Below are 26,322 nucleotides of genomic sequence, written 5' to 3'. Positions count from 1 at the left end.
TGAATGTGTTCCTCCCCTTATTAGGCCATTGATGACAGAGAGAATCCTGTGCTCTTCGGTTCACACCAGCGCCTCCCTGTGCACAGAGACCCCAGACTCCGGCCTTGTATAAAGATTGTTTTTATTGCCATCATTCCTGTTATAGTATCTACAAGGCGGATGTTTTTGCACAAACTGCACCTTCATATAAGAGGCGTTTATATTCAGCGCTCTTGGAGCACAAATATAACAACTTCCGGTTACATAAGCGAAAATTGGGTTGTTTTTCGTTTTCGTCTTAATTTGTTTTTTGTTTATTAAATATACAGTGAAAACATGAAAATCAGCTTAATCTTTAAAAACAACTTTTCTTTCCTTTGAATAATTGCTGTTTTTTTTTTTCATTTTTCGTTTTTTGATTTGCAAACCAAAATTGAAAAACAACTTGTTTTTCCATTTTTTATTTTCATTCCAATGAAGAAAATCCAAATACCCACAAGTACGCTGACCTACACTGACCTTAAAGTCTCACGTTCGTTGAGTTCACTGATGCTAACTTACGATGAGCAGAGGACAGACTTTTTCAGTAAAGTAAAAACTGCGCTCGGTTAAGGCGGGGGTTTAGAGGTTACGCAGGACGTGCAGGGCGGTTTTCTGCGTCACTGTCTCTTTAAGCCTTTAACCCCTCGCGCGCCGCCTCGCTCAGAGACATGGCGGCGGTGCACGAGCGGGACGTGTTCCTGGGGTTCGACTTCAGCACGCAGCAGGTAACTCACCTCTTATTCACCTGCCGTGCACCTGACGCACGCGGGGCCACTGCGCACGCGCGGAACGACACACGGCGCGGGTTGTTTTTGTTTTTATCCGGAAGGAGCGCGTGATGATGTGAATGTACAGAAGTAGAGTGAACTTTGGACTTTCTCAACAGCGCGAGCCGCAAACCAGCCTAAAACATCCACAACAGCAGCTCTTAGCAAATCAAAGACGTAAATGTGATTATGTTTCACTCTGACCCCCACCTGAACCCAGTCTGGCTTTACCCAAATCAAAAGGTTTCTTGAAATGAGGTGTTGCTCTGGCTGTAAACTCTCCAGCCGAGAAGCTTTACCCAAATCTTGACTAGAGTTTACAGCCTGTAGACCTGTCTGATGCCTGATTTGAAAGCTAAGACCTAGGCCCTATAAAACGGATTTATTTTGTTATGTTGTTGCGGTTTTTTGTCCAATTTTTGTCTTGTTTTTGTCTCTTTCTTTGTTGCTTTTTTCTTTACTTTTTATGCTTTTTGTGTCGTGTTTTCATCACATTTTTGTCACATTTTATTTGTGTTTTTAGCCTTTTTTTCTAGCTTTTTCATCACGTTTTAATCAGGATTTTTTCCGCTTGTTTCTTGTGTTGTTGTTCTTTTGTTGTATTTTCATCCTCATTTTCGTCGCTATTTTGACGCTTTGTTCAAGAAGCTTTTAGATTTGGGTAAAGCCAAAACTGGAGAAAGTCAGTGTTCATTTCGTCGACTAAAATATTTAGTCTTAATTTTAGTCAAAGTGATATTTTTGTGACTAAAATTGGACTAAAACTAAATTAAAAGTTTCTCATGAGACTAAAACTGTGACTAAAATGTCCAGATATTTTAGTCGACTAAAATAAGACTAAATAAAAATGAAAAGGAGAGACTAAAATCATCCAAACTTGTATTGAGCGTCTGAAAGAGCCTCAGATCATGTAAATTCTCTGTCAAAGGATCAGCTCTGAGCTTTGTTCATGTGGAGCAGCTCCATGAAGCAGAGGAACAAGATTACATATGATTATAATGAATATTATAAATATAGTCGACTAAATTTACTTGCAATTTGAGTCGACTAAAACTAGACTGAAATTGAACGTTTTTTTTAGACTAAATCTCGACTAAAATTAAATTACATTTTAGTTTTTTTTTTGTGATCAATTTTTTTTATTGAAGTGTAACATTACATTGGCATTTTGCACCTTTTTGCATGTGTTACACTTTCATTTTATAGCCCTTTCTTTTTTACCCACATCCCATTTCCCTTATGATGGGCAGAGAGGCTCAAAACTGCGTAAAAAGCAGTTCCCCAAAAATGAGAAAAAATGAGAAAAAAAAAAATAAAAATAGACAAATAAATAAAATTACATTTTAGTTAAAAGACTTAAACTAAAATAAAATATGTTGTCAGAATTAACACTGGAGGAATTGTGCTCGGGTTCAGGTGGGGGTTAAGAGGTTAAACAAGTTACCCATTAATTATGTAGGCTATTTGAGATGCACCAAGAAAAGAATCGTCACTTTAAACCTACTTTCTGCTTAATTCTCTTCCTTGAACGACCCGGATGTTAAAATGTGAAACAGAAAAGACAAACCTGTTGTTTGGATAAGCCCCGCCCCTTTGTTCAGCACTGTTCCGGGCGGCACACAGCTAGAAGGTCCCGGGTTCGATTCCCACCTGGACGGGCCTTTCTGTGTGGAGTTTGCATGTTCTCCCCGTGTCTGCGTAGGTTTCCTCCGGGCACTCCGGTTTCCCCTACCACTAAAAACATGTACAATAGGCCAGGATGAATGATGTGAGAGTGAATGTGTGGTGGTGTCAGAGGGTCCGTTGGCGCAGACGTGTGTAGTCGCGAAAGCGCCTCTGTCAGTCTCCCCCAGGAGGAGCTGAAGCTACAAACCTAGTTTACCACCACTGAGTATGGAGTGAATGTACAAGTGTCTCATGTAAAGCGCTTTGTGACCATGTCTGTGAAATAGATAAAGATCTTCTTCTTCTTCTTCTTCCGCAGCTGAAGGCCGTGGCCGTGGACGCTGAGCTGAAGGTGGTTCTGGAGGATCATGTTCACTTCGACTCAGACCTCCCGGAGTTCAGGTAAAGGATCGTTATCAGAGTAATCAGTAATCAGAGCAGCCCCAATATTTACCCCAGTAAGAGTAAATTAAAAGTATTGGGGGAAAATTAGGGCTGGGCGATTTTGAAAAAAAAAAAATCACGATTTTTTTTGGTTTAAAAGAAAAAAAACAATAAATGTGGTCTTTCCTGGAACGAACTGAAAACTGCAACAAACAAAGCGATGATAGTTTTCCTCTTAAAGGTAAACTCTTCATCCCCGTGTGAGTCCTGGTCTGAGGCTCCTCACGTCTTTCTGTTTTGCCTTTTAGACGAGTTTTAGCTTTTTTTTACACGTCAAATCACCAGCTCTTCTTGGTGCCGCATGTGTCATCCTGTGCTTCCTGTTTGTTTGGGCCGAGTGTTTCCCTGGGATTGTCCTGTCAGGCGCTGCAGCTGCGCCGTCCATGTTTTTTTCCAGAATGCGACAGGACCGGCCAATTCTCCTGGATTAAAACGCACAACGAGATTATCGTGATCGACCTTTATTAACCTCTTAACTCCCACCTGAACATGTTTTAACCTGTTCTCCAAATTCTCCAAATCTAAAAGCTTCTTCAAAATAGCATCAAAAAACGAGAAGAAAATGAGGATGTAAATTGACAAAAATGGCAAAAATCCAGCAAAAAATGACAAAAATCCAGCAAAAAAATGGCAAAAATGCAGCAAAAAGTGACAAAAATCCAGCAAAAAATTACAAAAATCCAGCAAAAAAAAAAAAAAAGACAAAAATCCAGCAAAAAAGTGACAAAAAACAGACAAAAAAAAAGACAAAAAACAGACAAAAAAATTACAAAAATCCAGCAAAAAAAAGACAAAAATCCAGCAAGAAAGTAACAAAAGTGCCATAAAAAAAGTGACAAAAACACATAAGGGAAATAAAGTGACGACAATGACAAAGAGTAGAGAATGCATTTGGTTTTGGCGGATGGTAAGAGGTTAAAGCCACGATTAGATTAAACTGAGATGAATTGCCCCGCCCTGGGCAAACTCTGACGTGAGTCCTGTGAGTAACTGAGCGTAAGTCTGTCTCAGTAGTGATAGAACTGGGTGAGATTGACAAAAAATAATATTTCAGTATTTTTGTGACTTTCTCTGGGATATCGACGATTAAACCATGACACCAAAGGATGATTGACCGTCCACATTTTTCCTTATTTTCCCCAGTTCTTTCCACTTTTCCCCACACTTGCTTACAAATCAAACAGTGATTTTGTGATGCTCCTGTAATGAAACTGTAATACTTTCAAAGAAAATACAACAAAAACATGTGAAGTGGAATTATCATGAAGAATAAGGTAAACGAACACACAAAATACATGTTTTACCATCACTAAAATAGTTCCTCACAGTGGCACAAGTTACTATGTTTTACTCAAGAAACAGACACTTCACTTTATGTAGAACCTCTGTTATTGTTTCCTGTAGTTGAAAGTCTTGTTACTGTTTAATAATATTAACGCTGGTTTGTTGTGCAGGACTCAGGGGGGAGTGCACATGCACCCGGACCGCCTCACAGTCACCTCCCCCACGCTCATGTGGGTCAAGGTCAGAGCGTTTGTCAAACTTTAAAAGCACATTTAAAGAGGGGGTGTTCTGCTTTTCTCAGTCCCATAGCACCAGTCTATATCACACTACAATGATGACAAACCTTCTGTTGGTCTGTAAATGCAGTAAATTAGAATAACTGCCTTGTATAAAATGTCTCTCTCAAAATGGCTGTAGTGAATGTCTTGAAATAGGCCTCTGTCTCTTTAACCCCTTAACTCCCGCCTGAACCGAGCACATTTTCTCCAGTTTGGCTTTACCCCAATCCAAAAGCTTCTGGAAAAAAGTGAGAAAATAGCAACAAAACTGAGATGAAAACAATGATGGAAATGTGACAAAAAAGTGAGAAAACATTGACAAAAAAGTGACGAAAAATGTATGAAAAAGTGGCAAAAATGTCACAAAAAGTCACAAGAAATGGACAAAAAATGGCCAAAAAAATGACAAAATGTGACAATAAAATTACACAAATTTGATAAAAATGTGACAAAAAAATGACAAAAATGTGATAAAAAAAATTGACGAAAAAATGACAAAAATGTGACAAAAAATGAGTTGATGACGTGAGGAAAAAGATCCTTTCGGTTCAGGCGGGAGTTAAGGGGTTAAGAACCTCTGAGCCTTTAGACACGCCCCCTCCACACGCTGTCTTTGGCATCAGTGGGGAGGGGGTTCTGCTGAGGAGCAGTGGTCGGTTACTCGGCTGGTGACGAAAGCTCGGAGGCGTCTCCAGGAGGTGGGGGCGTTCCTAGGAGGACTCAGGCAAACCTATCCCTAAAATGGCCGCCATCAGAGTTTTCACAGATTACTCAGAAATACGTGAATGTGCCAAGGCAACACTTCAGGCATGTTTTTAATGAGGGAATGACATAATAACATGATGGAAAGCTTGAAAAAGTCCATTTTGCATAATACCCCCCCTTTAAGTTCATGTGGAGGGTTATTTCTGCGTCCGGACACTAGAGGGCAGCAGAGGATGCAGTAAATGAGCGCAGATCCTAGACAGAGGTTCATTCATTGCTGTGATTCGAGCGTAACCTAAACAAAAATCCCACTTTGGTCCATTTTTCTTGACACTGGAGCTAAACTTGATATTGTAAAAGTGTGAATCTTCCCAACATCAACATCGGAAATGACCTTGATTTCTCTTTACTGTGTTTTTCTCCGTGCTTGTTTTGACCTCTCGCTCTCAGGCCTTGGACAGACTGTTGGACAAAATGGCGGCTTCTGGGTTTGACTTCTCCAGAGTGAGGGCTCTCTCCGGCAGCGGACAGGTACAGGAACATGTTAATACTCAGGTACAGGAACATGTTAATACTCAGGTACAGGAACATGTTAATACTCAGGTACAGGAACATGTTAATACTCAGGTACAGGAACATGTTAATGCTCAGGAACATGTTAATACTCAGGTACAGGAACATGTTAATGCTCAGGTACAGGAACATGTTAATACTCAGGTACAGGAACATGTTAATACTCAGGTACAGGAACATGTTAATACACAGGTACAGGAACATGTTAATACTCAGGTACAGGAACATGTTAATACTCAGGTACAGGAACATGTTAATACTCAGGTACAGGAACATGTTAATACTCAGGTACAGGAACATGTTAATGCTCAGGTACAGGAACATGTTAATACTCAGGTACAGGAACATGTTAATACTCAGGTACAGGAACATGTTAATACTCAGGAACATGTTAATACTCAGGTACAGGAACATGTTAATACACAGGTACAGGAACATGTTAATACTCAGGTACAGGAACATGTTAATACCGTAAATTCTCTAATACTGGCCTGTATTCCATTAGCGGCCGGGTCTCTAACAGAGGCCGGGTCTCTGACAGAGGCCGGGTCTCTGACAGAGGCCGGGTTCGCGGCTGGCGGAGGCAACTTAAAGCCGGTCTCTAAAACAGGCCGGGGCTTTTATTAGAAACTATAGCAGTAGAAATATTCCCCATGTTAGGAATTTGTCTCATACTGGTGTAAATGAAAACTCACGTGCAGGAAGTAAACAAACGGGAACCCGGGCCGAGGGGGACGCTGCGGAGGAGCTGATCCGAGCGTAACTTTGACACAGATTTAGCCACTTTTCAAACCTCCTGTGACGATATTTGGAAACAGGGCAACAAATGTTGTGTGACCCTCCAGGGTTTTAATAAAGTCTCCATCGCGTCTTCAAAGCACGTCCAGCTGCTCCGTGTGCAGGTCAGTCCCACGCCTCAAAATAACTCCTCCCATCAGCGGGAGCGTCTCGTCTTCTCTCGGGTCAGTCTCATGATCGATCACAAACACAAACGCTCCGTCTAAACTCGCCTTTTACACGAGATAACAACAAATAATCCGGTCCAAGGTAAAAACGAAACAGAAACCTGCAGTGACACTGATGTCAAAGCTCCGCTAACAGCAACGAAACACTTCCTGTTGTCCCGACAAAATAAAAGGCGTCAATGTTCCAGCCGCTGGGAGAGGGTTTGAAATGTTCATTAATAAATGAACCTAATAGGGTTATGCACAGTTTCCCCACGTGACGTCTTCCTGGACAGTCAGCCAGACGCAGCACTTCCTGTCGCTGGTCGTTTACGTTCACAATTAGCAGGTTCTCACACAAAAATAGCGATAGCTCAGGATCTGGTTAAGGACAACGAGTTACTGATGGAGTCACAGCAACGCATTACAAACGTCATGTTCGCTGTGAATCTGCCCCAAAGAAAACGCCAGCGCTCGTAAGGGGCGGAGCTTTTATCTTAGAGCTAAAGGTGTTGAAAAATGATAATATAACATGTAAACAAGTAAATATTATTTAAAATACTAACAGGACGATTCTTTTTTGCGCAGGCTCGTTCTAAACTTTGCGCTAGTTTTATTTTTTATTTTGTGTTAGCCGCGTTAGCCTCAAGACAAAAACATCCACGTTATGAACACGGACGTTTCCTCCAATGAAGTCGTTACGTCTCACGTAATATTTTCTAACCTGCTCCAGCCACATCCGAACTTTTACTCTCTGTCCTTTACCAAATCTTAAGCTATTGCTTCATTTCTGTGGGACCTGCTAATTTTTAATGGGAAGAGAAAACGGACAGGAAGGACAGCGTCTGGCTGACTGTCCAGGCGGAAACACGTGGGGTCACTGTGCATATGGCCCATATTTTAGGTGCAAATGGACACAAATCTCGTTTTTCTGTTTTGCTCAAATAGAAATAAAGGCCTGTCTCTAATTGTGGCCTGGTTCCAATAAAGGCCTGATCCCAGATGCCCTTGAGTAAATAAAGGCCCGGGCCTATATTAGAGCATTTACGGTAGTCAGGGACAGGAACATGTTAATACTCAGGAACAGGAACATGTTTATACTCACGTGTGTGTCCCTCTGTAGCAACATGGCAGCGTGTTCTGGCGGACGGGAGCGTCTCGGACCCTCCGGACGCTGCACTCGGACCAGGACCAGGACCAGGACCGGGACCTGCAGCAGATCCTCCAGGTCTCCGCGCCGGCTCTCACACTGACCTGAAGCTTCCTGAGCTCACGTTTGTCCGTCTGTCCTTCTGTGGTCCAGGACTGCTTCTCTGTGAGCGACAGCCCGGTGTGGATGGACTCCAGCTCCACCGCGCAGTGCCACGCCCTGGAGCGGGCCGCAGGGGGCGCTCTCAGCCTGGCCCGGATCACCGGCTCCAAGGCCTACGAGGCGAGACGCTTTGACCGGACCAGGTCCTGTCGCTGGTTCTTCTGATGCTTTGTTTTCTGCCCACAGCGTTTTACAGGAAACCAGATCTCCAAGATGCTCCAGACTCGCCCCGAGGAGTTTCATCAAACCGAGGTTCACAAGCTCTTCAGCAGCTCTCAGTCCTCCAGGAGCTGCCCATTGTAGAGGGTTTTGTTTAGTGTATTTACAGTAGAGCTGGGCGATATCGACACAAATTATTCACTTTTCTTACTTTTTTTTCTCAATTTTAGTTTATTTTTTTATTTTCCTTATGTTTTTCCACTTTGTTTCCTCACAATTTTTCTTAATTTATTTCTCCACATTTTTATCTTTATTTTTTCTTCAATTTTTTTCAAGCTTTTTTTTCTCGCATTTTTTCTTAAAATTGTTGTTCAGATTTTTCCACATTTCTTGACATTGGAGATGAACTCAGTATATTATTATTTTAAATTTGCATATCTTCCAAACAGCGATTTCATACGACCTTGTAGACAGTCATTCCCAAAGTGGGGTCCGGGGATCCCTGGGGGGCTTCAGAGGTACTGCAGAGGTTGACCGCACATCACTGACATGATTAACCCCTTAACTCCCACCTGAACCGAGCACATTTTCTCCAGTTTGGCTTTACCCCAATCCAAAAGCTTCTGGGAAAAAGCTGTGAAAATAGCAACAAAACTGAGACGAAAACAATGATGAAGATGTGACAAAAAAGTGAGGAAAAATTGATGAAAAAGTGGCAAAAATGTCACAAGAAATTGACAAAAAATGTACGAAAAAATGACAAAAAAAATTACAAAAAATTACAAAAAATGTGACAATAATGTGATAAAAAATGGACAGAAAAAGGACAACAACAAAAAAGTGACAAAAAATTAAAAAAATCTGACCAAAAAATCACAAACATTTGACAAAAAATTACAAAGAAATTGACAATATTGTGATAAAAAATTGACGAAAGAATGACAAAAAAAATGTCAAAAATGTGACAAAAAAGTGACAAAAATGAGTTGAATACCCAACAAAAAAATTATGGAAAAAAAATCTGATGACGTGAGGAAAAAGAGCCTCTCGGTTCAGGCGGGAGTTAAGAGATTAAAGGGAAAACATACACATATATTATATACATCTCAGTACAGGTCTACAGTCCTCATGCAGGTGGTGATAAAGTGACACATACAGAGATGATCACACATGAGTGACTATAGAAGTGACCGCAGTGGGATGAAGGACCTGCAGCAGCTCCTCTCTGCACTGAGGGTCTTATTCTGCCACTGAAGGATCTTTGTTTTCATCAGGGAGTTGTAGACGATATCTCTCCCTCCTCTACTTTAACCACAGTCCCCGTCTGTTCCAGAGGGTGTCGCTGGTGAGCAGCTTCGCCGCGTCCCTGTTCCTCGGAGACTACGCTCCCATCGACTTCAGCGACGGTGGGTTTGAAAGTCTCCTCTGAATCCTCCTCTTCCATTCTCTAACGTCTCCCCCTGGTGGCAGGCTCCGGGATGAACCTGCTGGACCTCTCGCTCTGGGACTGGTCTGACCTCTGCCTGAACGCCTGTGCCCCGGGACTGCGCCCCCTGCTGGCCGCCCCCGTGCCCTCCTCCACTGTCCTGGTACGGCAGTCAGTCCCTCACAACTTTCCCCCAACTAGAGAGACATTTAAATCCATACTGATATTTAATGTGCAGATATAATCACAAAATGTCCTGGATGTACTGCATTGTTCTACTACTATTACTGCGGATGTTCTTCTGATGCGCGGTGTTGCCTTCAGGGCCCCGTCTGCCTGTATTTTGTGCGTCGTTTTGGATTCTCGCCGGACTGCAGCGTCGTGGCCTTCACTGGAGACAACCCTGGTAAGAAATCGCCCTCACACACGAGTCATTAAAGCAGGGTCTCAAACTCATTTGGACCTGGGGCCAAAAGTGTGAACCCAGTGTTGGTCGGGGGCAACTGACGAAGCCTTTTATATTAAGTCAATTATGATTTAGCAACTTTTTATTGTTATAACTTAAAATGGACTGTACATTACCTGCATTATCTGCACATGTTTAAGCTTCTAGAGGTTTCCAATCAGCCAAACATTTGCTGAGCTTCTAAATTTGAAATGACAGACTTAGACAATTCGTTTTTTTGTAATTAATCCCATTTTGGTTCAGGGCATCAGTGATGTTTCAGGAGTCAGGGCCAGTTTCTGTCTGTGAGCCTGTTAAAGAAATGCAACATGTAAAACAAATGTCATTTTAATTTAGTGTAAAAAAGCCCGACCAGGGACTGGAGCTGATCATGAGCACCAGCTTCAAACTTGTTTTGTTCTGTGTTCATTTTCTATGACCCGGTCAGATAATAAATACATCAATGACACTTTTCCAGACTCTGGAGTGTCTGAGATCAGCTCAGATTCACCTCATGTAAATAATGTGGAGTCTTTGACCTCTGACCTCAGGCCTGTGTGTGACCGACAGTTAGAACTGATGGGACATATGTTTTTACTGTCTGTAATTATTTGCAGTATTTTAATACATTTCCATATTCTCTATTTTTAATTTAACTATGGATCATGTGTTTGCACATGTGTCCTTAAAGGAATAGGCCACCGTTTTTACGTACTGAGATATGTTCCTAACCTTAGACGAGTTAATATATCCCCGTCTGGTCTTTGTCCGTGCGCTCTGTCAGGCAAACGGACACATACGCAGCCTCTCCCACATGTCACATAGCTCCAAAAAAGCTCACGATAGAAGCTACCAAGCTCTTCCACGTGTTCCCTATTTAAATAAAGTTACGTGAAGTGTTTTCATGCGAAGTATATTTACACAGAAATGTAGCATGTCGATTTTCTAAGCAGATAAAAAGGGGGACTATATTGTGAGGCGTAATGATACGAGGAGCAAAACGTCCGCGCAGTAACTCCTAAAGACTTCCCCCGCTCACTTCCGTCAATAACCTTTAGGAGTTAAGTATTAAATTCATTGACCTGATAATGTAGCTCTGAGAGAAAAGGCTCCTCCCTTTACTGTTGTGACGCTTTTAAACACTAACACAATGTCTTCACTTTGCAAAGTCATAAAGGTTAATCTGGTAAAGGTGCTTTTTGTCATTCTGCTGCTGTAACTTTTCCAGCACGTTCAGCTGAACTGAAGTTTCTCCTCATGTTCTGAGTCTCCACCTGTTTCAGAAGCTCCTCTCTCTCAGTCTTTAGTCTGTTTCTCTGTTGAAAAAAGTTGATAAGTCGTCTGCAGAAGCGCTGCATCTCCTTCCCCTCTGATGTTGACATTCTCGCGTCCGCAGCAGCATTGGCACTACCGCGCGGTGCCTCATGGGAAATGTAGTTCTAACGTGTTTAATGCAATTTACTGGCGGGCCGCATATAATACAAATAAGTAATTATCTCATGGGCCGCAAAAAATACCTCGCGGGCCGCATTTGGCCCCCAGGCCGCATGTCTTAGGCGCCCGCACTAAAGGAACGGGGCCAAAACAAAGGCCTGAAACATCATTAAAAAGCCCTCAGTCTGATTCAAAGGCATTAAATCTACGTTTGTTGTAAATTATCGACATTTCTCAACCATTTTCACTGCAGTAGTTTGTGTGAAACAAGGCAAAGCACATGTATAGAAAGAGCTGGCCTTGAAGGGAAAGTGTTGACGGCGTTGTAAATAAATCTTGTGGACATCGATGGATAATGTTGATGAAGTAATGAAAGTAACTCCTATAATTTACCTGTGTTTTAAATCTATTGTGTTTCCAAAGCCCTGTTTTAAACGCCGCTGCAGTTTGTTTTGTCACCACTGAGCGGCGCTGATGTCCTGGTAGCTTTTGTTTTTATGTTTCTCATTTTCTTCCTTCCGTTTGACCTCCTGAGTTTTGTTTTCCGTTTGTTTCTGCAGCGTCTCTGGCCGGGATGCGGCTGCAGCCCGGAGACATCGCGGTCAGTCCTTTGCTAATCTCCAGTCTTCACAAAAACATGTTCAATTATTCACTGGTTCAATGTTTCGCCTTATATTTATTTGGAAACTTGTCATTTCAAGGGAGAATTCCTGCCAGATTTATTTGAGCTTGAAGAAATGTTTAACAAAATACATTTAAACCTGGCTCTGTCCATTATTCTTATTTTCCCACCAAAAATATACGCACGTTGAATGTTATTAACCGAGCACATTTTCTCCAGTTTAATAATAATAATAATAAATTTTATTTATAATGCACTTTACATTTGACACCAAATCTCAAAGTGCTACAATGGACAGCATAGTTAAAAACAAAACATTCTAAAATACAACACAACATATATTAAAAGACAGGACTAAAAAACGAAAGCATTAGCTGTTAAAATAAGCTTTAGTAAAAAGGTGGGTTTTAAGTCCTTTTTTAAATGTGTCCACCGTCTGTGGGGCCCTGAGGTGGTCTGGGAGGGCGTTCCACAGGCAGGGAGCAGCGGCTTCAAAGGCCCTGTCGCCCATGGTTTTGAGCCGTGTCCTGGGCATGACCAGACGGTGCTGTTGGCCTGACCGGGTCCTGGTTGAGGTGTGTGGTGTGAGCAGTTCGGTGAGGTAAGTGGGGGCCACACCGTGCAGACAGTGATGGGTGTGCAGGAGTTTGGCTTTACCCCAGTCGAAAAGCTTCTGGAAAAAAGCTGTGAAAATAGCAACAAAACTGAGACGAAAACAATGATGGAAATGTGACAAAAAAGCGAGAAAACATTGACAAAAAGTGATGAAAAATTGATGAAAAAGTAGCAAAAATGTCTCAAACAATTGACCCAAAAAAAATGACAAAAATATGATAAAAATTTGACTAAAAGATTACAAAAATGTGCCAAAAAATTACAAAAATGTGATAAAAAATTGACACAAAAAATACAAAAAATTGACACAAAAAATACAAAAAAATGACCAAAAAATGGCAAAAATGTGACAAAAAATGGCAAAAATGTGACAAAAAAGATTAAAAATTACAACATCTGTAACCTCTTAACTCCCGCCTGAACCGAGAGCATTTTCTCCAGTTCAGCTTTACCCAAATCCTGTAGGCCAGTGTAACACCTCATTTGAAAGCTAAGATCTACAAAACTCATCTAAATGGATCTTTTTCCTCACGTCATCAGATTATTTTCCATCTTTTTTTGGGGGGGATTTCAACTCTTTTTGTAACTTTCTTGTTGTCATTTTTTTAAATAAATGTTTTGTCATTTTTTCGTCACTTTTTGTCAAAGTTTTCTCACCTTTTTGTAATTTTTTTTTCTTATTTTTTTTCTTTTTTTGCCTTTTTTTGTTTTGTTTTTTTGTCATTTTTTGTCATTTTTTGGTCGGTTTTTTTGTCTTTTTTTGTCATTTTTTTGTTTTGTTTTTTTGTCATTTTTTGTCTTTTTTAGTCATTTTTTGTCATTTTTTGGTCTTTTTTGTCATTTTTTGTCTTTTTTAGTCTTTTTTTGTCATTTTTGTGTCTTTTTTTGTCCTTATTTTGTCCTTTTTTGTCTTTTTTTGTTTAGTTTTTTGTCATTTTTGTGTCTTTTTTTGTCCTTATTTTGTCCTTTTTTGTCTTTTTTTGTTTTGTTTTTTGTCATTTTTGTCATTTTTTTTGTGGTTTTTTGTCTTTTTTTTGTCTTTTTTTGTCACTTTTTTGTCATTTTTTTGTCATTTTTTTGTCATTTTTTGTCATTTTTTTTCAATTTTTCGTCACTTTTTTGTCTCATTTCCATCATTGTTTTCGTCTCAGTTTTGTTGCTATTTTCACACCTTTTTTCCAGAAGCTTTTGGACTGGGGTAAAGCCAAACTGGAGAAAATGTGCTCGGTTCAGGTGGGAGTTAAGGGGTTAAACTGTAGTCTAAAGTTCCTCTTAATACTTAAGTCAACATTTTCGCCTAAACCAGTTTAACAATTACATTTAGGCTATTAATTTATTATCATTATCAGCACGTAAATATCATTAAAATCACCAAAACTGAAGTGTCTCGTCCTTTTTCCTGCAGGTGAGCCTCGGCACCAGTGACACGGTGTTCCTGTGGCTGCAGTTCCCCCGCCCCGCACTAGAGGGCCACGTCTTCATCAACCCCGTGGATCCGCAGCAGCACATGGCCCTGCTCTGGTATGAACAGAGGGAATATTAATGTGAGCTCAGCGGGAGGGCCTTAGGAAAACATGAGTCTCATCTGGGAACTCGCAAACTTCCTCTCGCTCCAAGACTTTGCTCTGAAGTCGAGACGGCGCCGGTGAAAACGCTGATGTTTCACATGTTTAGGTCTTTAACTAGTTTTCTTCTTTAACCTCTTAACTCCCGCCTGAACCGAGAGGATCTTTTTCCTCACGTCATCACATTTGTTTTCTGTCATTTTTTTGTTGGGTATTCAACTCATTTTTGTAACTTTTTTGTCATTTTTTTGTCATTTTTTCGTCAATTTTTTGTCATTTTTTTGTCATTTTTTGTCACATTTTTGTCATTTTTTTGTCAGATTTTTAGCACATTTTTGTCACATTTTTGTCTTTTTTTCATCCATTTTTTATCAAATGTTTGTCATTTTTTTGTCACATTTTTGTCATTTTCTTGTCATTTTTTTGTCACATTTTTGTCATTTTTCGTCAATTTTTTATCACATTTTTTGTCACATTTTTGTCATTTTTTCGTGACGTTTTTTATCAATTTTTGTCACATTTTTCTCATTTTTTTGTCATATTTTATCACATTTTTGTCATTTGTTCGTCAATTTTTTGTCACATTTTTGTCCTTTTTTTGTCAGATTTTTAGCACATTTTTGTCTTTTTTTCATCAATTTTTTATCAAATTTTTGTCATTTTTTTGTCAATTTTTAGTCATTTTTTGGTCAGATTTTTAGCACATTTTTGTCACATTTTTGTCTTTTTTTCATCAATTTTTTATCAAATTTTTGTCATTTTTTTGTCAATTTTTAGTCATTTTTTGGTCAGATTTTTAGCACATTTTTGTCACATTTTTGTCTTTTTTTCATCAATTTTTTATCAAATTTTTGTCATTTTTTTGTCACATTTTTGTCTTTTTTCGTCAATTTTTTGTCACATTTTTTGTCACATTTTTGTCATTTTTTCGTGACGTTTTTTATCAATTTTTGTCACATTTTTGTCATTTTTTTGTCATATTTTATCACATTTTTGTCCGTCAATTTTTTATCACATTTTTGTCACATTTTTGTCTTTTTTTCATCATTTTTTTTATAAATTTTTTGTCATATTTTTGTCACATTTTCGTCATTTTTTCGTCCATTTTTTATCAAATATTTGTCATTTTTTGTCACGTTTTTGTCATTTTTTCTTCCATTTTTTGTCATTTTCTTGTGACATTTTTGCCACTTTTTCATAAATTTTTCGTCACTTTTCTGTCACATTTCCGTCATTGTTTTCGTCTCAGTTCTGTCGCTATTTTCACAACTTTTTTCCAGAAGCTTTTGGATTGGGGTAAAGCCAAACTGGAGAAAACGTGCTCGGTTCAGGTGGGTTTAACGTCTTCACCCCGCCTGAACCGACCCTCTTCTCATGTGATGAAAAGTGTCAGACCTTTGCAGACCTTTGTGTTTGTGTTTGTGCTGTGAGTTTTAAGAACGGCTCTCTGGTGCGGGAGCGGCTCCGTGACGCGGCGCCCGGCGGCTCCTGGGACGGTTTCTCCTCCGCGCTGACGCAGACGCCGCTGGGAAACGACGGCAACATCGGTACGACACGTTTACACTGACGCCAAATAATGACCAAATAATTCATCAACATGGCTGCCCAATATTCACACTGATTATCTCAACATTTATATAGACTTTCCATAACGATGATGAAGCGACGTCTTTGCAAAGCGTCAGAATTATGCAAAACTGTGCTGGCAACAATCCCCACAGCTTTTCCCATTCTTTCCTCAATTTTCACTAATCCTTCCCTTTTTTTCCCCTAATGTTTTCTCCATTTATTCCCAATTTTTTCCCATTCTTTACCCAATTTCGCCCCAATTGTTTCTTTTCTTTCCCCACATTTTTTCCAAATTCTTTCCCCATTTCCCCACATTTTTCTCCTCTATTTAAAAGTATATATATTTTCTATTTTTTCACCCACATTATTTACCAATTTATTCCTATTTTTCCCCCTATTTGTTTTTTTTTTTATTCATCCCCATTTTTCTTTTTTCACAATTTTTTCCACACTTTTTGACATTGGAGATAAACTTGATATTGTAAATTTGCATTTCTTTCAAACATCTATTTCTATATGATCTCATCAAGGCCTTCAGCTGCCTGGGGCCCCCAACAGTGAAGGGCCCCCATGAACCAACCTGTTACTCAGGAGCCTGCAGTAAACGCCTGCTTTAGTGAGTCCCGGTTCTCTAATGTTAACTTATAATGAGCAGTGACAGACTTTTTTATTCTACCAGATTATTATTTCTAAAGTGAACCCAGTTGATTGTAACACTTCATGACCTAAAGAACCTCAGCTTCTGTTCTGAGGGAAACTTATACAGAGAACTGCATTATGGGAGTTATCAGGTGACCCGCTCCTGCTGTCGTTCACGGTTCCACAAACACCATCAAAGATAATACATACAAGATTACGGACTAAAACTGACCAAATACTTCATCAATATGGCTGCCCAATATTCACATTGATTATTTCAATATTTATGTGGGTTTCTCAATAACGATGATGAAGCAACATCTTTACAAAGCGTCAGAATTATGCAAAACTAAAATCACTATTTCGTTCCTTGTTTTCTCCAAATATTTTTCTAATTCTTTCCCCATTTATTCCCAATTTTCTACCAATTTTTTCCTTTCTTTCCCCACATTTTTTCCAAATTCTTTCCCCATTTCCCCCTATTTTTTCCCATTTTAAATTACTTCCACCATTTAAAAAAATATAGGTTTTTTTTCTCAATTTATCCCCATTTTTTCCACACTTTTTAACATTGGTGATAAAGTGATATTGTACATTTCTAAACATGGTAAACATCTATTTCTATATGATCTTATCAAGACCTCCAGCTGCCTGGGGCCCCCAACAGTCAAGGGCCCCCATAAACCAACCTGTTATTCAGGAGCCTGCAGTAAACGCTCCATATACACAGTCCTCCTAATGAATTTGGTGATGCAGTTACACCATCTCTCCACCGGTGCTCCGTGGCGCTGTTTATCCTCCTCCTTACTTAACTCAGACTTGGGGCCCCTCGGTTTGTAAATCAACCAACAAATGTCCGAGTTTGAGAAAAATCCTTAAATTATCGATAAAAATGTTGGAAAAAAAGCCTGAACTCCACGATGACATTTGTGCTCGTGTTTGTTTCATGTGAATGGACCCAAAATGCTTTAACCTCTTAACTCCCACCTGAGCGGATCCCATTTTCTCCAGTTTGGCTTTGCCCTAATCAAAAAGCTTCTTGGGAAAAAAAGCACCAGAACAGCCACAAAAAATGAGAAGAAAACAAGGATGTAAACGCAACAAAAAAAGAGACAAAAAATCAGTAAAAATGTGACAAAAATTCAACCATTTTTTTTTTAATTCAACAAAAATGTGACAAAAATTCAACAAAAATTCAACAAAAAAATGACAAAAATTCAACATTTTTTTTTTTAAATTCAACTCAAATTCAACAAAAATGTGACAAAAACTCAACAAAAAATGACAAAAATTCAACATTTTTTTTTTTAAATTCAACTCAAATTCAACAAAAATGTGACAAAAACTCAACAAAAAAATTACAAAAATTCAACAAATTTCAACATTTGTTTTTTGAAATTCAACTCAAATTCAACAAAAATGTGACAAAAACTCAAGAAAAGTGACCAAAATAAAAAAAAAACACAAAAAAGGTGACACAACATAGCAACAACGCGAGGAAAAAGATCAGTTTTGTGGGTCTTAGCTTTCAAATGCGGGCCTATATAATAGAGGACAGAATGCATTTGGTTTAGGCGGGTGGTAAGAGGTTAAAAGTGTTTCTTTCCAGGTTTTTACTTCGACGTGGTGGAGATCCTCCCTGCGGCCGTGGGCGTGCACCGCTTCGACGCTCTCGACAACAAGGTCAGTAAAAAACTCTCTCGTATGAACTCAGAATTAGGGCTGGGCACCGAAACATTTGTCTCTAGAACTAGAAAGCGGAACTGTTGTATTGGGTTCACCTCCAATGTCAAGAAATGTGTGAAAAGGGTTGAATAATTTGGGGAAAATTGGGCAAAAATAGGGAGAAAAAGGGGAATAAATTGAAGGAGAAGAAGAAGTAGAAAAATATTAGTGTTAAAAAATGTGCAATAATGAGGGAATGTGAGAAAAACTTTGGACTGAAAAAATAAATAAAGAAAGATAAATAAAATTGGGCAAAAATGTAGGAAAACATGGGGAATAAATAGGGAAAATATTAGTAATGAAAATGAGGGGAAAAAATAGTGAAACGAGAAAAGATTGGTGCAAACATAAGGCAAAAATGGGGAAACATTGGCATCAGCATCAACACTACGATCTATAGTTATGAGATTTGCTTTAACCCCTTCACCCCCACCTGAACCGAGCACATTTTCTCCAGTTTGGCTTTAACCCAGTCCAAAAGCTTCTGGAAAAAAGCTGTGAAAATAGCAACAAAACTGAGACGAAAACAATGATGGAAATGTGACAAAAAAGTGAGAAAAATTCAACAAAAAATGTGACAAAAAATTGACCAAAAAAACGACAAAAAATTACCAAAAAAATTGACCAAAAAATGAAGAAAAAAATGACAAAAAAAAGACAAAAAATGTGACAAAAAAGGACAAAAAAGAGAAAAAAGGACAAAAAAGGACAAAAAAAATTGACAAAAAAACGACAAAAAATTACAAAAATTTTTTTTTTTTCAAAAAATGACAAAAAATTAAAAAAAGACACAAAAAATACAAAAAATGTGACAAAAAATGACAAAAAAAGAGAAAAATGGACAAAAAAATGACCAAAAATTGACCAAAAAATTACAAACAAATTACAAACAAATTACAAACAATTTACAAACAAATTAAAAAAAATTACCAAACAATTAAAAAAGAAAAGAAAAAAAGGACAAAAAAGGACAAAAAAAGAGAAAAAATGACTAAAAATCGACAAAAAAATGACCAAAAATTGACCAAAAAAATGGACCAAAAAATGACAAAAAATTACAAAAAATTTAAAAAAGAAAAGAAAAAAATGACAAAAAATGTGACAAAAAATGACAAAAAAATGACAAAAAATCGACAAAAAAATTACCAAAAAAAAGTGACAAAAAAAGACAAAAAAATGACAATAAATTTACAAAAATGTGTTGAAACCCCCCCCCAAAAAAAATCTGATGACATGAGGAAAAAGATCCATTTAGATGAGTTTTGTAGATCTTAGCTTTCAAATGAGGTGTTACACTGGCCTACAGGATTTGGGTAAAGCTGAACTGGAGAAAATGCTCTCGGTTCAGGCGGGAGTTAAGAGGTTAAACCTAACCCTTTCCGGTGCCCAGCCCTCCTGGTAATAAACAGGTCCCGTCAGTGTGAGTGCAGTTCCTCTGCTGTCCTGCAGGTGTCCTCGTTCCCCGCACACACTGAGGTCCGGGCGCTCGTCGAGGGACAGTTTTTATCCAAGAGGCTTCACGCAGAGAGACTGGGCTACGCCATCAGTGACTACGCTTTCACTTTACATCATCTGAGGAAACAGAAAACATCCTCACAATAATCTTTATCTTTGTCTCCAGTTCCCGGGACGCGAGTCTTGGCCACGGGCGGCGCCTCCTCCAACGCTCAGATCCTCCAGGTTTTATCCGACGTGTTTAACGCTCCCGTGTTCACCATCGACAGCTCCAACTCCGCCTGCCTGGGCTCGGCCTACAGAGCGCTGCACGGTGACCACATCTGCACCCACATCTGCACCAGCATCTGCATCTGCACCCACATCTGCATCTGCACCAGCATCTGCACCCACATCTACTTAGAGAGACTTTTTAGGAGCCTCTGAAGATTTGAATGAACCGAGTGTATTTTCTCCTTTACCCAAATCTAAAAGCTTTTCGACTGGAGAGCAGTTTGAAAGCTTCGATCTACAAAGTGATCATAACTTTTGTAGGTCTTTTTGTCATTTTTTGTCACATTTTTGTCACATTTTTGTCATTTTTTAGTCATTTTTTTGTCATTTTTTTGTCACATTTTTGTGATTTTTTTTGTCACATTTTTGTCATTTTTTCGTCACATTTTTATCACATTTTTGTCATTTTTTCGTCACATTTTTATCACATTTTTGTCATTTTTTTGTCATTTTTTTGTCATTTTTTTGTCACTTTTTAATCAAATTTTTGTCACTTTTTTGTTATTTTTTTGTCACATTTTTATCACATTTTTGTCCTTTTTTTGTTACATTTTTGTCACTTTTTTATGATTTTTTTTGTCACTTTTTTGTGATTTTTTTGTCACATTTTTGTCATTTTTTTGTCACATTTTTGTCACATTTTTGTGATTTTTTTTGTCACTTTTTTGTGTGTTTTTTTGTCACTTTTTTGTCATTTTTTTGTCACTTTTTAATCAATTTTTTGTCCTTTTTTCGTCACATTTTTATCACATTTTTGTCATTTTTTTGTCATTTTTTGTCTTTTTTTGTCACATTTTTGTCATTTTTTTGTCACTTTTTTGTGATTTTTTTTGTCACATTTTTGTCTTTTTTGGTCATTTTTCTGTCACATTTTTATCACATTTTTGTCATTTTTTGGTCACATTTTTGTCATTTTTTTGTCACTTTTTTGTCATTTTTTTGTCACATTTTTATCACATTTTTGTCCTTTTTTTGTCACATTTTTGTCACTTTTTTTAGCTCATGATTTATTCAAAACTACATTTACACATTTTTGCTAGAAACTAATTTTCTTTTCCTCTTTTTTTTATTTCACTTTAGGTTATAGTTTGGCCCTGGTTTAGCTCTGGTTTAGCCCTGGTTTAGTCCTGGTTTAGCCCTGGTTTAGTCCTGGTTTAGCCCTGGTTTAGCCCTGTTTTAGTCCTGGTTTAGTCCCGGTTTAGTCCTGGTTTAGCCCTGGTTTAGCTCATCTTTAGCCCTGGTTTAGCCCTGGTTTAGCTCATCTTTAGCCCTGGTTTAGTCCTGGTTTAGCCCTGGTTTAGCCCTGTTTTAGTCCTGGTTTAGTCCCGGTTTAGTCCTGGTTTAGCCCTGGTTTAGCTCATCTTTAGCCCTGGTTTAGCCCTGGTTTAGCTCATCTTTAGCCCTGGTTTAGCTCTGTTTTAGCCCTGGTTTAGCCCTGGTTTAGCCCTGGTTTAGTCCTGGTTTAGCCCTGGTTTAGCCCTGGTTTAGCCCTGGTTTAGCTCTGGTTTAGTCCTGGTTTAGTCCTGGTTTAGTCCCGGTTTAGTCCTGGTTTAGCCCTGGTTTAGCTCATCTTTAGCCCTGGTTTAGCCCTGGTTTAGCTCATCTTTAGCCCTGGTTTAGCTCTGTTTTAGCCCTGGTTTAGCCCTGGTTTAGCTCTGGTTTAGTCCTGGTTTAGTCCTGGTTTAGTCCCGGTTTAGTCCTGGTTTAGCCCTGGTTTAGCCCTGGTTTAGCTCATCTTTAGCCCTGGTTTAGCTCTGTTTTAGCCCTGGTTTAGCCCTGGTTTAGCCCTGGTTTAGTCCTGGTTTAGTCCTGGTTTAGTCCCGGTTTAGCCCTGGTTTAGTCCTGGTTTAGTCCCGGTTTAGTCCTGTCTGATGAACCCTCTTGTGCTGCAGGGCTCGTAGCTGACAGCGGCGTCTCGTTTTCCGATGTGGTGAAAAAGGCGTCTGAACCTAAACTCGTGGCGACTCCGGACGCTCGAGCCAAACAGGTGAAGGAGGTTTTGTTTTTGTTTTGTTTCTGCAGCACACGCGTGTTCCTCTGCGTGTTTCAGACTCGTCCATGTTTCATGTTCTGAACAGACAGAATATTTATACAGACTCAGCGTGAGGTCGTTACGGAAACATGAAGCTGCTCCATCTTTATTCAGATCAGATTTAAACATTTACATTAGAGCGACTCGTGACGACCGAGCGGCTCTTTAACCCCTTAACTCCCACCTGAACCAGTTTGGCTTTACCCCAATCCAAAAGCTTCTGGAAAAAAGCTGTGAAAATAGCAACAAAACTGAGACAAAAACAATGATGGACATGTGAGAAAAAAGTGATGAAAAATTTATGAAAAAGTGGCAAAAATGTCACAAGAAATTGACAAAAAATTGACGACAAATGACAAAAATGTGACAAAAAAATGACAAAAATACGATAAAAAATTCGATAAAAAATTGACAAAATGTTGCAAAAAAAATACAAAAATTTGACCAAAAATGTGATAAGAAATTGACAAAAAATTGATAGAAAATTGACGCAAAAAAAGACAAAAATGTGATTAAAAATTGATGAAAAATCTACAAAAAATTGACTAAAAATATGTGAAAAAATTCGAGAAAAAATTGACAAAAAAATGTGACAAAATGTTGCAAAAAAATACAAAAAATTGACAAAAATTTGATAAAAAATTGACGCAAAAAATGACAAAATGTTGCAAAAAAAACACAAAAATATGATTAAAAGTTTACCAAAAAAATGACAAAAATGTGATGAAAATTTGACCAAAAAAATAACAAAAATTTGACTAAAAATGTTACTCAAAAATGATAAAAAATTGACGAAAAAACAAACAAAAATGTGACAAAAAATGACAAAATGTTGCAAAAAAAATACAAAAAATGTGATGTGACAAAAATGTGATATAAAATGACCAAAAAAATGATAAAAAATTTACAAAAATGAGTTGAATGCCCAACAAAAAAAATGATGGAAAAAAAATCTGATGACGTGAGGAAAAAGATCCTCTCGGTTCAGGCGGGAGTTCAGAGGTTAAATATTTATGGGCTGTTGAACCACCGTGTCTTTGTATTTTTAGTAGAAAAATATATTCATAATTTAACATTTGTTAAAATAATGGATTGAGAAATGGGAGAAAGTTATTTCTTTTCTTTGTTTTCCCTCTGGCTTCAAACAGGTGCTCGTCGTATAATTAGAACATCATGAAAAAGTGCATTTACTTCTGTTGTTCAACTTAAACTGTGAAACCATAGATATAAAATAATAAAGACGAGAAATACAATAATGTATAAGAAAAACTATAATGAAGAGTAAAGTAACAAAAACTCTAACATCTGTTTAATTTCTCACATGGAGCTTTTGTTTTAATTCGGTGAAACGTTGAAACTCTGGATCCTGTTTTTGTTCCAGATTTACGACGACATGCTGAAGCGCTTCGGCCGATTGGAGGAGAGAGTCCTGCAGGAGTCCCGCCCCCAGGACTGAGCCGGCCAATCACAGTGACCCGCAGACACTGATAACCAGGGCATTAACGGGTCTGACCAGGCCAGACGCTGCAGGAGGAAACGGGAACTCTAATAACTAGTTTAACCTCTGACCCTCTGCAGTAACAAGCACATCTCCAGTTCGGCTTTACCTAAACCGCGATAAAAACGGTGAAAACCAGACAAAAATGCGGCTTTTAGATTTGGGTAAAGCTGAACTGTAGAGAATGCGCTCAGTTCAGGCGGAGGGTCAGAGGTTAACGCGATCCAAAATGAGCCGGTCTTTGAAAAATAAAACCACACATTTAAACCTGGCTCTGTCCATGACTTAGATTTCTGAAAATATCGGCTAAAGAGTCTTATTTCCAGACAGAATGAAGCAGCTCAGAGACCTCGAAGCTTTATTGATTTACTGTTAGGAAAGGCTTAAACTCTTAACTCCCACCTGAACGGATCCCATTTTCTCCAGTTTGGCTTTACCCCAATCAAAAAGCTTCTTGGGGAAAAAACAGCAAAACAGCTACAAAAAAATTAGGAGAAAACAAGGATGTAAACGCAACAAACTCTACAAAAATGTGACAAAAATGTGACAAAAATGTGACAAAAATTCGACAAAAATGTGACAAAAATTCAACAAAAATTCAACAAAAATTCAACAAAAATTCAACAAAAATGTGACAAAAATGTGACAAAAATGTGACAAAAATTCTACAAAAATTTGACAAAAATTTGACAAAAATGTGACAAAAAATTGACAAAAAATTGACAAAAAATGGACAAAAAATTGACAAAAAATGGACAAAAATGTGACAAAAATTCAACAAAAATGTGACAAAAAAGAAAAAAAAAGAAAAGGTGACTCAACACAGCAACAACGCGAGGAAAAGATCAGTTTTGTGGGTCTTAGCTTTCAAATGAGGTGTTACACAGGCCTATATAATGGCCAAAGAGGACAGAATGCGGGTGGTAAGAGGTTAAAGTGTTACGAGGCTTCACTCGCCCGTCACTACTGATGATCTATTCACTATAAAAAAATCAGAGCATGTGCTTCATGAAATATATATCTGAAGTAAATGTACGACCACAGGGCTCTTTCACCTTCTGTTCCACAGTTATGTCCAAAGATCTGCCATGTTGTAAAAGGCGGGAGTAAAGGGTTCAATTCACCTCCCCCTCCAGCAGATGGCGCCCTCATAGACCGCCTGCTTATTTTTACATGAGAACATAAAACGTGCAACACATTTCCATATTTATGTCTTTACTTTTAAGATTATTTCTCATTGACCTGCAGCGTCTCGCCCTAAAACACATTACATTTGTCTCTAGTTTGCCTTAACCCCTTAACTCCCACCTGAACCGAGCACATTTTCTCCAGTTTGGCTTTACCCCAATCCAAAAGCTTCTGGAAAAAAGCTGTGAAAATAGAGACAGAACTGAGACGAAAACAATGATGGAAATGTGACAAAAATTTACGAAAAAATTACAAAAATATGACCAAAAAATTACCAAAATTTGATTAATAAAAATACAAAAAAATTACTAAAAAATTACAAAAATGTGACAAAAATGTGATATAAATTTGACCAAAAAATTGCAAAAATGTGACAAAAAAATTACAAAAATATGACCAAAAAATTACCCAAATTTGATTAAAAAAAATACAAAAAAATTACAAAAATAAGACAAAAATGTGATATAAATTTGACCAAAAAATTGCAAAAATGTGACAAAAAAATTACAAAAAAATTACAAAAATAAGACAAAAATGTGATATAAATTTGACCAAAAAATTGCAAAAATGTGACAAAAAAATTACAAAAAATTGATTAAAAAAATACTAAAAAATGACCAAAAAAAATGACAAAAAAGTTACAAAAATGAGTTGAATACCCAACAAAAAAATGCTGGGAAAAAAATCTGATGACGTGAGGAAAAAGATCCTCTCGGTTCAGGCGGGAGTTAAGAGGTTAAAAAAAGATATAAAATAAAATGGCCGACAGCACATTCAGCTTTCGCTCATGTTTCTGTAAGTCGATTTTGCACAAATGTTTAATCTAAACTTTCCAAATGTGTGACGTTTGCTGATCTTCATAAAAGCTTCGATTGAAACCCTGACGTGATGTTATGTAACGTTAAAGCCCTGATGTGTTCTTCTCCTGTTTGTTTTTGTAGATTATTAATAAACTCGCTGATCTTTGCCGCGTTTCAGTTTCTCTCCAGCCGAGGCTTTGATGCTCTCGTTAAAACCTTCCCTCACACGGAGACGTTTGTTCTGATCAGAGCGAGGAGGAGGAGGGAGGAGGGAGGAAGCATGTTAGGAGCGAGGAGGCGAGCGAGGAGACGAGGAGAGGGGGAGGAGGCGACCTGAGGTGAACCTGATCCACAGAGAAGGTTATTTCAGGGCCAGAGCGAGATATCGGCCGATACAAAGGCCGATACAAAGGCCGATATTTCCGAGTTGACCCGTACCTGTCTGGTGTTTGTGCCCGTGGAAGAGCGTGGAAGCTTCCGACTTCACCCCCGTTTGGAGCCATAGGAATACATTGGGAGAGGCCAAAGGCTAACAACATCTTCGGTTGTTTTGCGTGGCTGCTTCAACTGGTCTAAGCTCAGGTAAGAACGTGTCTCAGTACAAACGGTGAACTATTTCTTTAACCCCTTAACTCCCGCCTGAACCGAGCACCTTATACTCCAGTTTGGCTTTACCCCAATCCAAAAGCTTCTGGGAAAAAGGTGTGAAAATAGAGACAGGACTGAGACGAAAACAATGATGGAAATGTGACAAAAAAGTGAGAAAACTGTGACAAAAAAGTGACGAAAATTGATGAAAAAGAGGCAAAAATGTCACAAAAATGTCACAAAAAATTGACGAAAAAATGACAAAAAAGTGACAAAATGTGACAAAAATGTGACAA

At 38.5% G+C, this 26,322-nt stretch overlaps 1 protein-coding gene across 2 annotated transcripts; it reads left to right on the top strand.

The window, feature by feature from the left end:
- The first annotated feature begins 675 nt into the window (after positions 1-675).
- Positions 676-23,518, top strand: xylb (xylulokinase homolog (H. influenzae)). 2 transcript variants are annotated; one of them, XM_079576123.1, is made up of 18 exons: positions 676-746; positions 2,773-2,855; positions 4,352-4,421; positions 5,615-5,695; positions 7,805-7,909; positions 7,985-8,113; positions 8,180-8,245; positions 9,486-9,558; positions 9,623-9,741; positions 9,903-9,984; positions 12,018-12,058; positions 14,100-14,215; positions 15,691-15,806; positions 18,077-18,150; positions 19,642-19,738; positions 19,814-19,960; positions 21,813-21,907; positions 23,334-23,518. In XM_079576123.1, the coding sequence occupies exons 1-18, from the start codon at positions 690-692 to the stop codon at positions 23,406-23,408; spliced, it is 1,626 nt and encodes a 541-aa protein (XP_079432249.1). In that variant the 5' UTR covers positions 676-689; the 3' UTR covers positions 23,409-23,518. The 2 variants fall into 2 exon arrangements, with proteins under 2 accessions (XP_079432249.1, XP_079432250.1); XM_079576124.1 differs by lacking the exon at positions 4,352-4,421 and having other exon boundaries at positions 704-746.
- Positions 23,519-26,322: the final 2,804 nt, after the last annotated feature.

Source organism: Gobius niger (genome assembly GCF_951799975.1).
Source record: "Gobius niger genome assembly, chromosome: 18".
In the NCBI taxonomy this organism is placed as follows: domain Eukaryota; kingdom Metazoa; phylum Chordata; class Actinopteri; order Gobiiformes; family Gobiidae; genus Gobius; species Gobius niger.
This window is presented reverse-complemented; position numbering and strand designations above follow the sequence as displayed.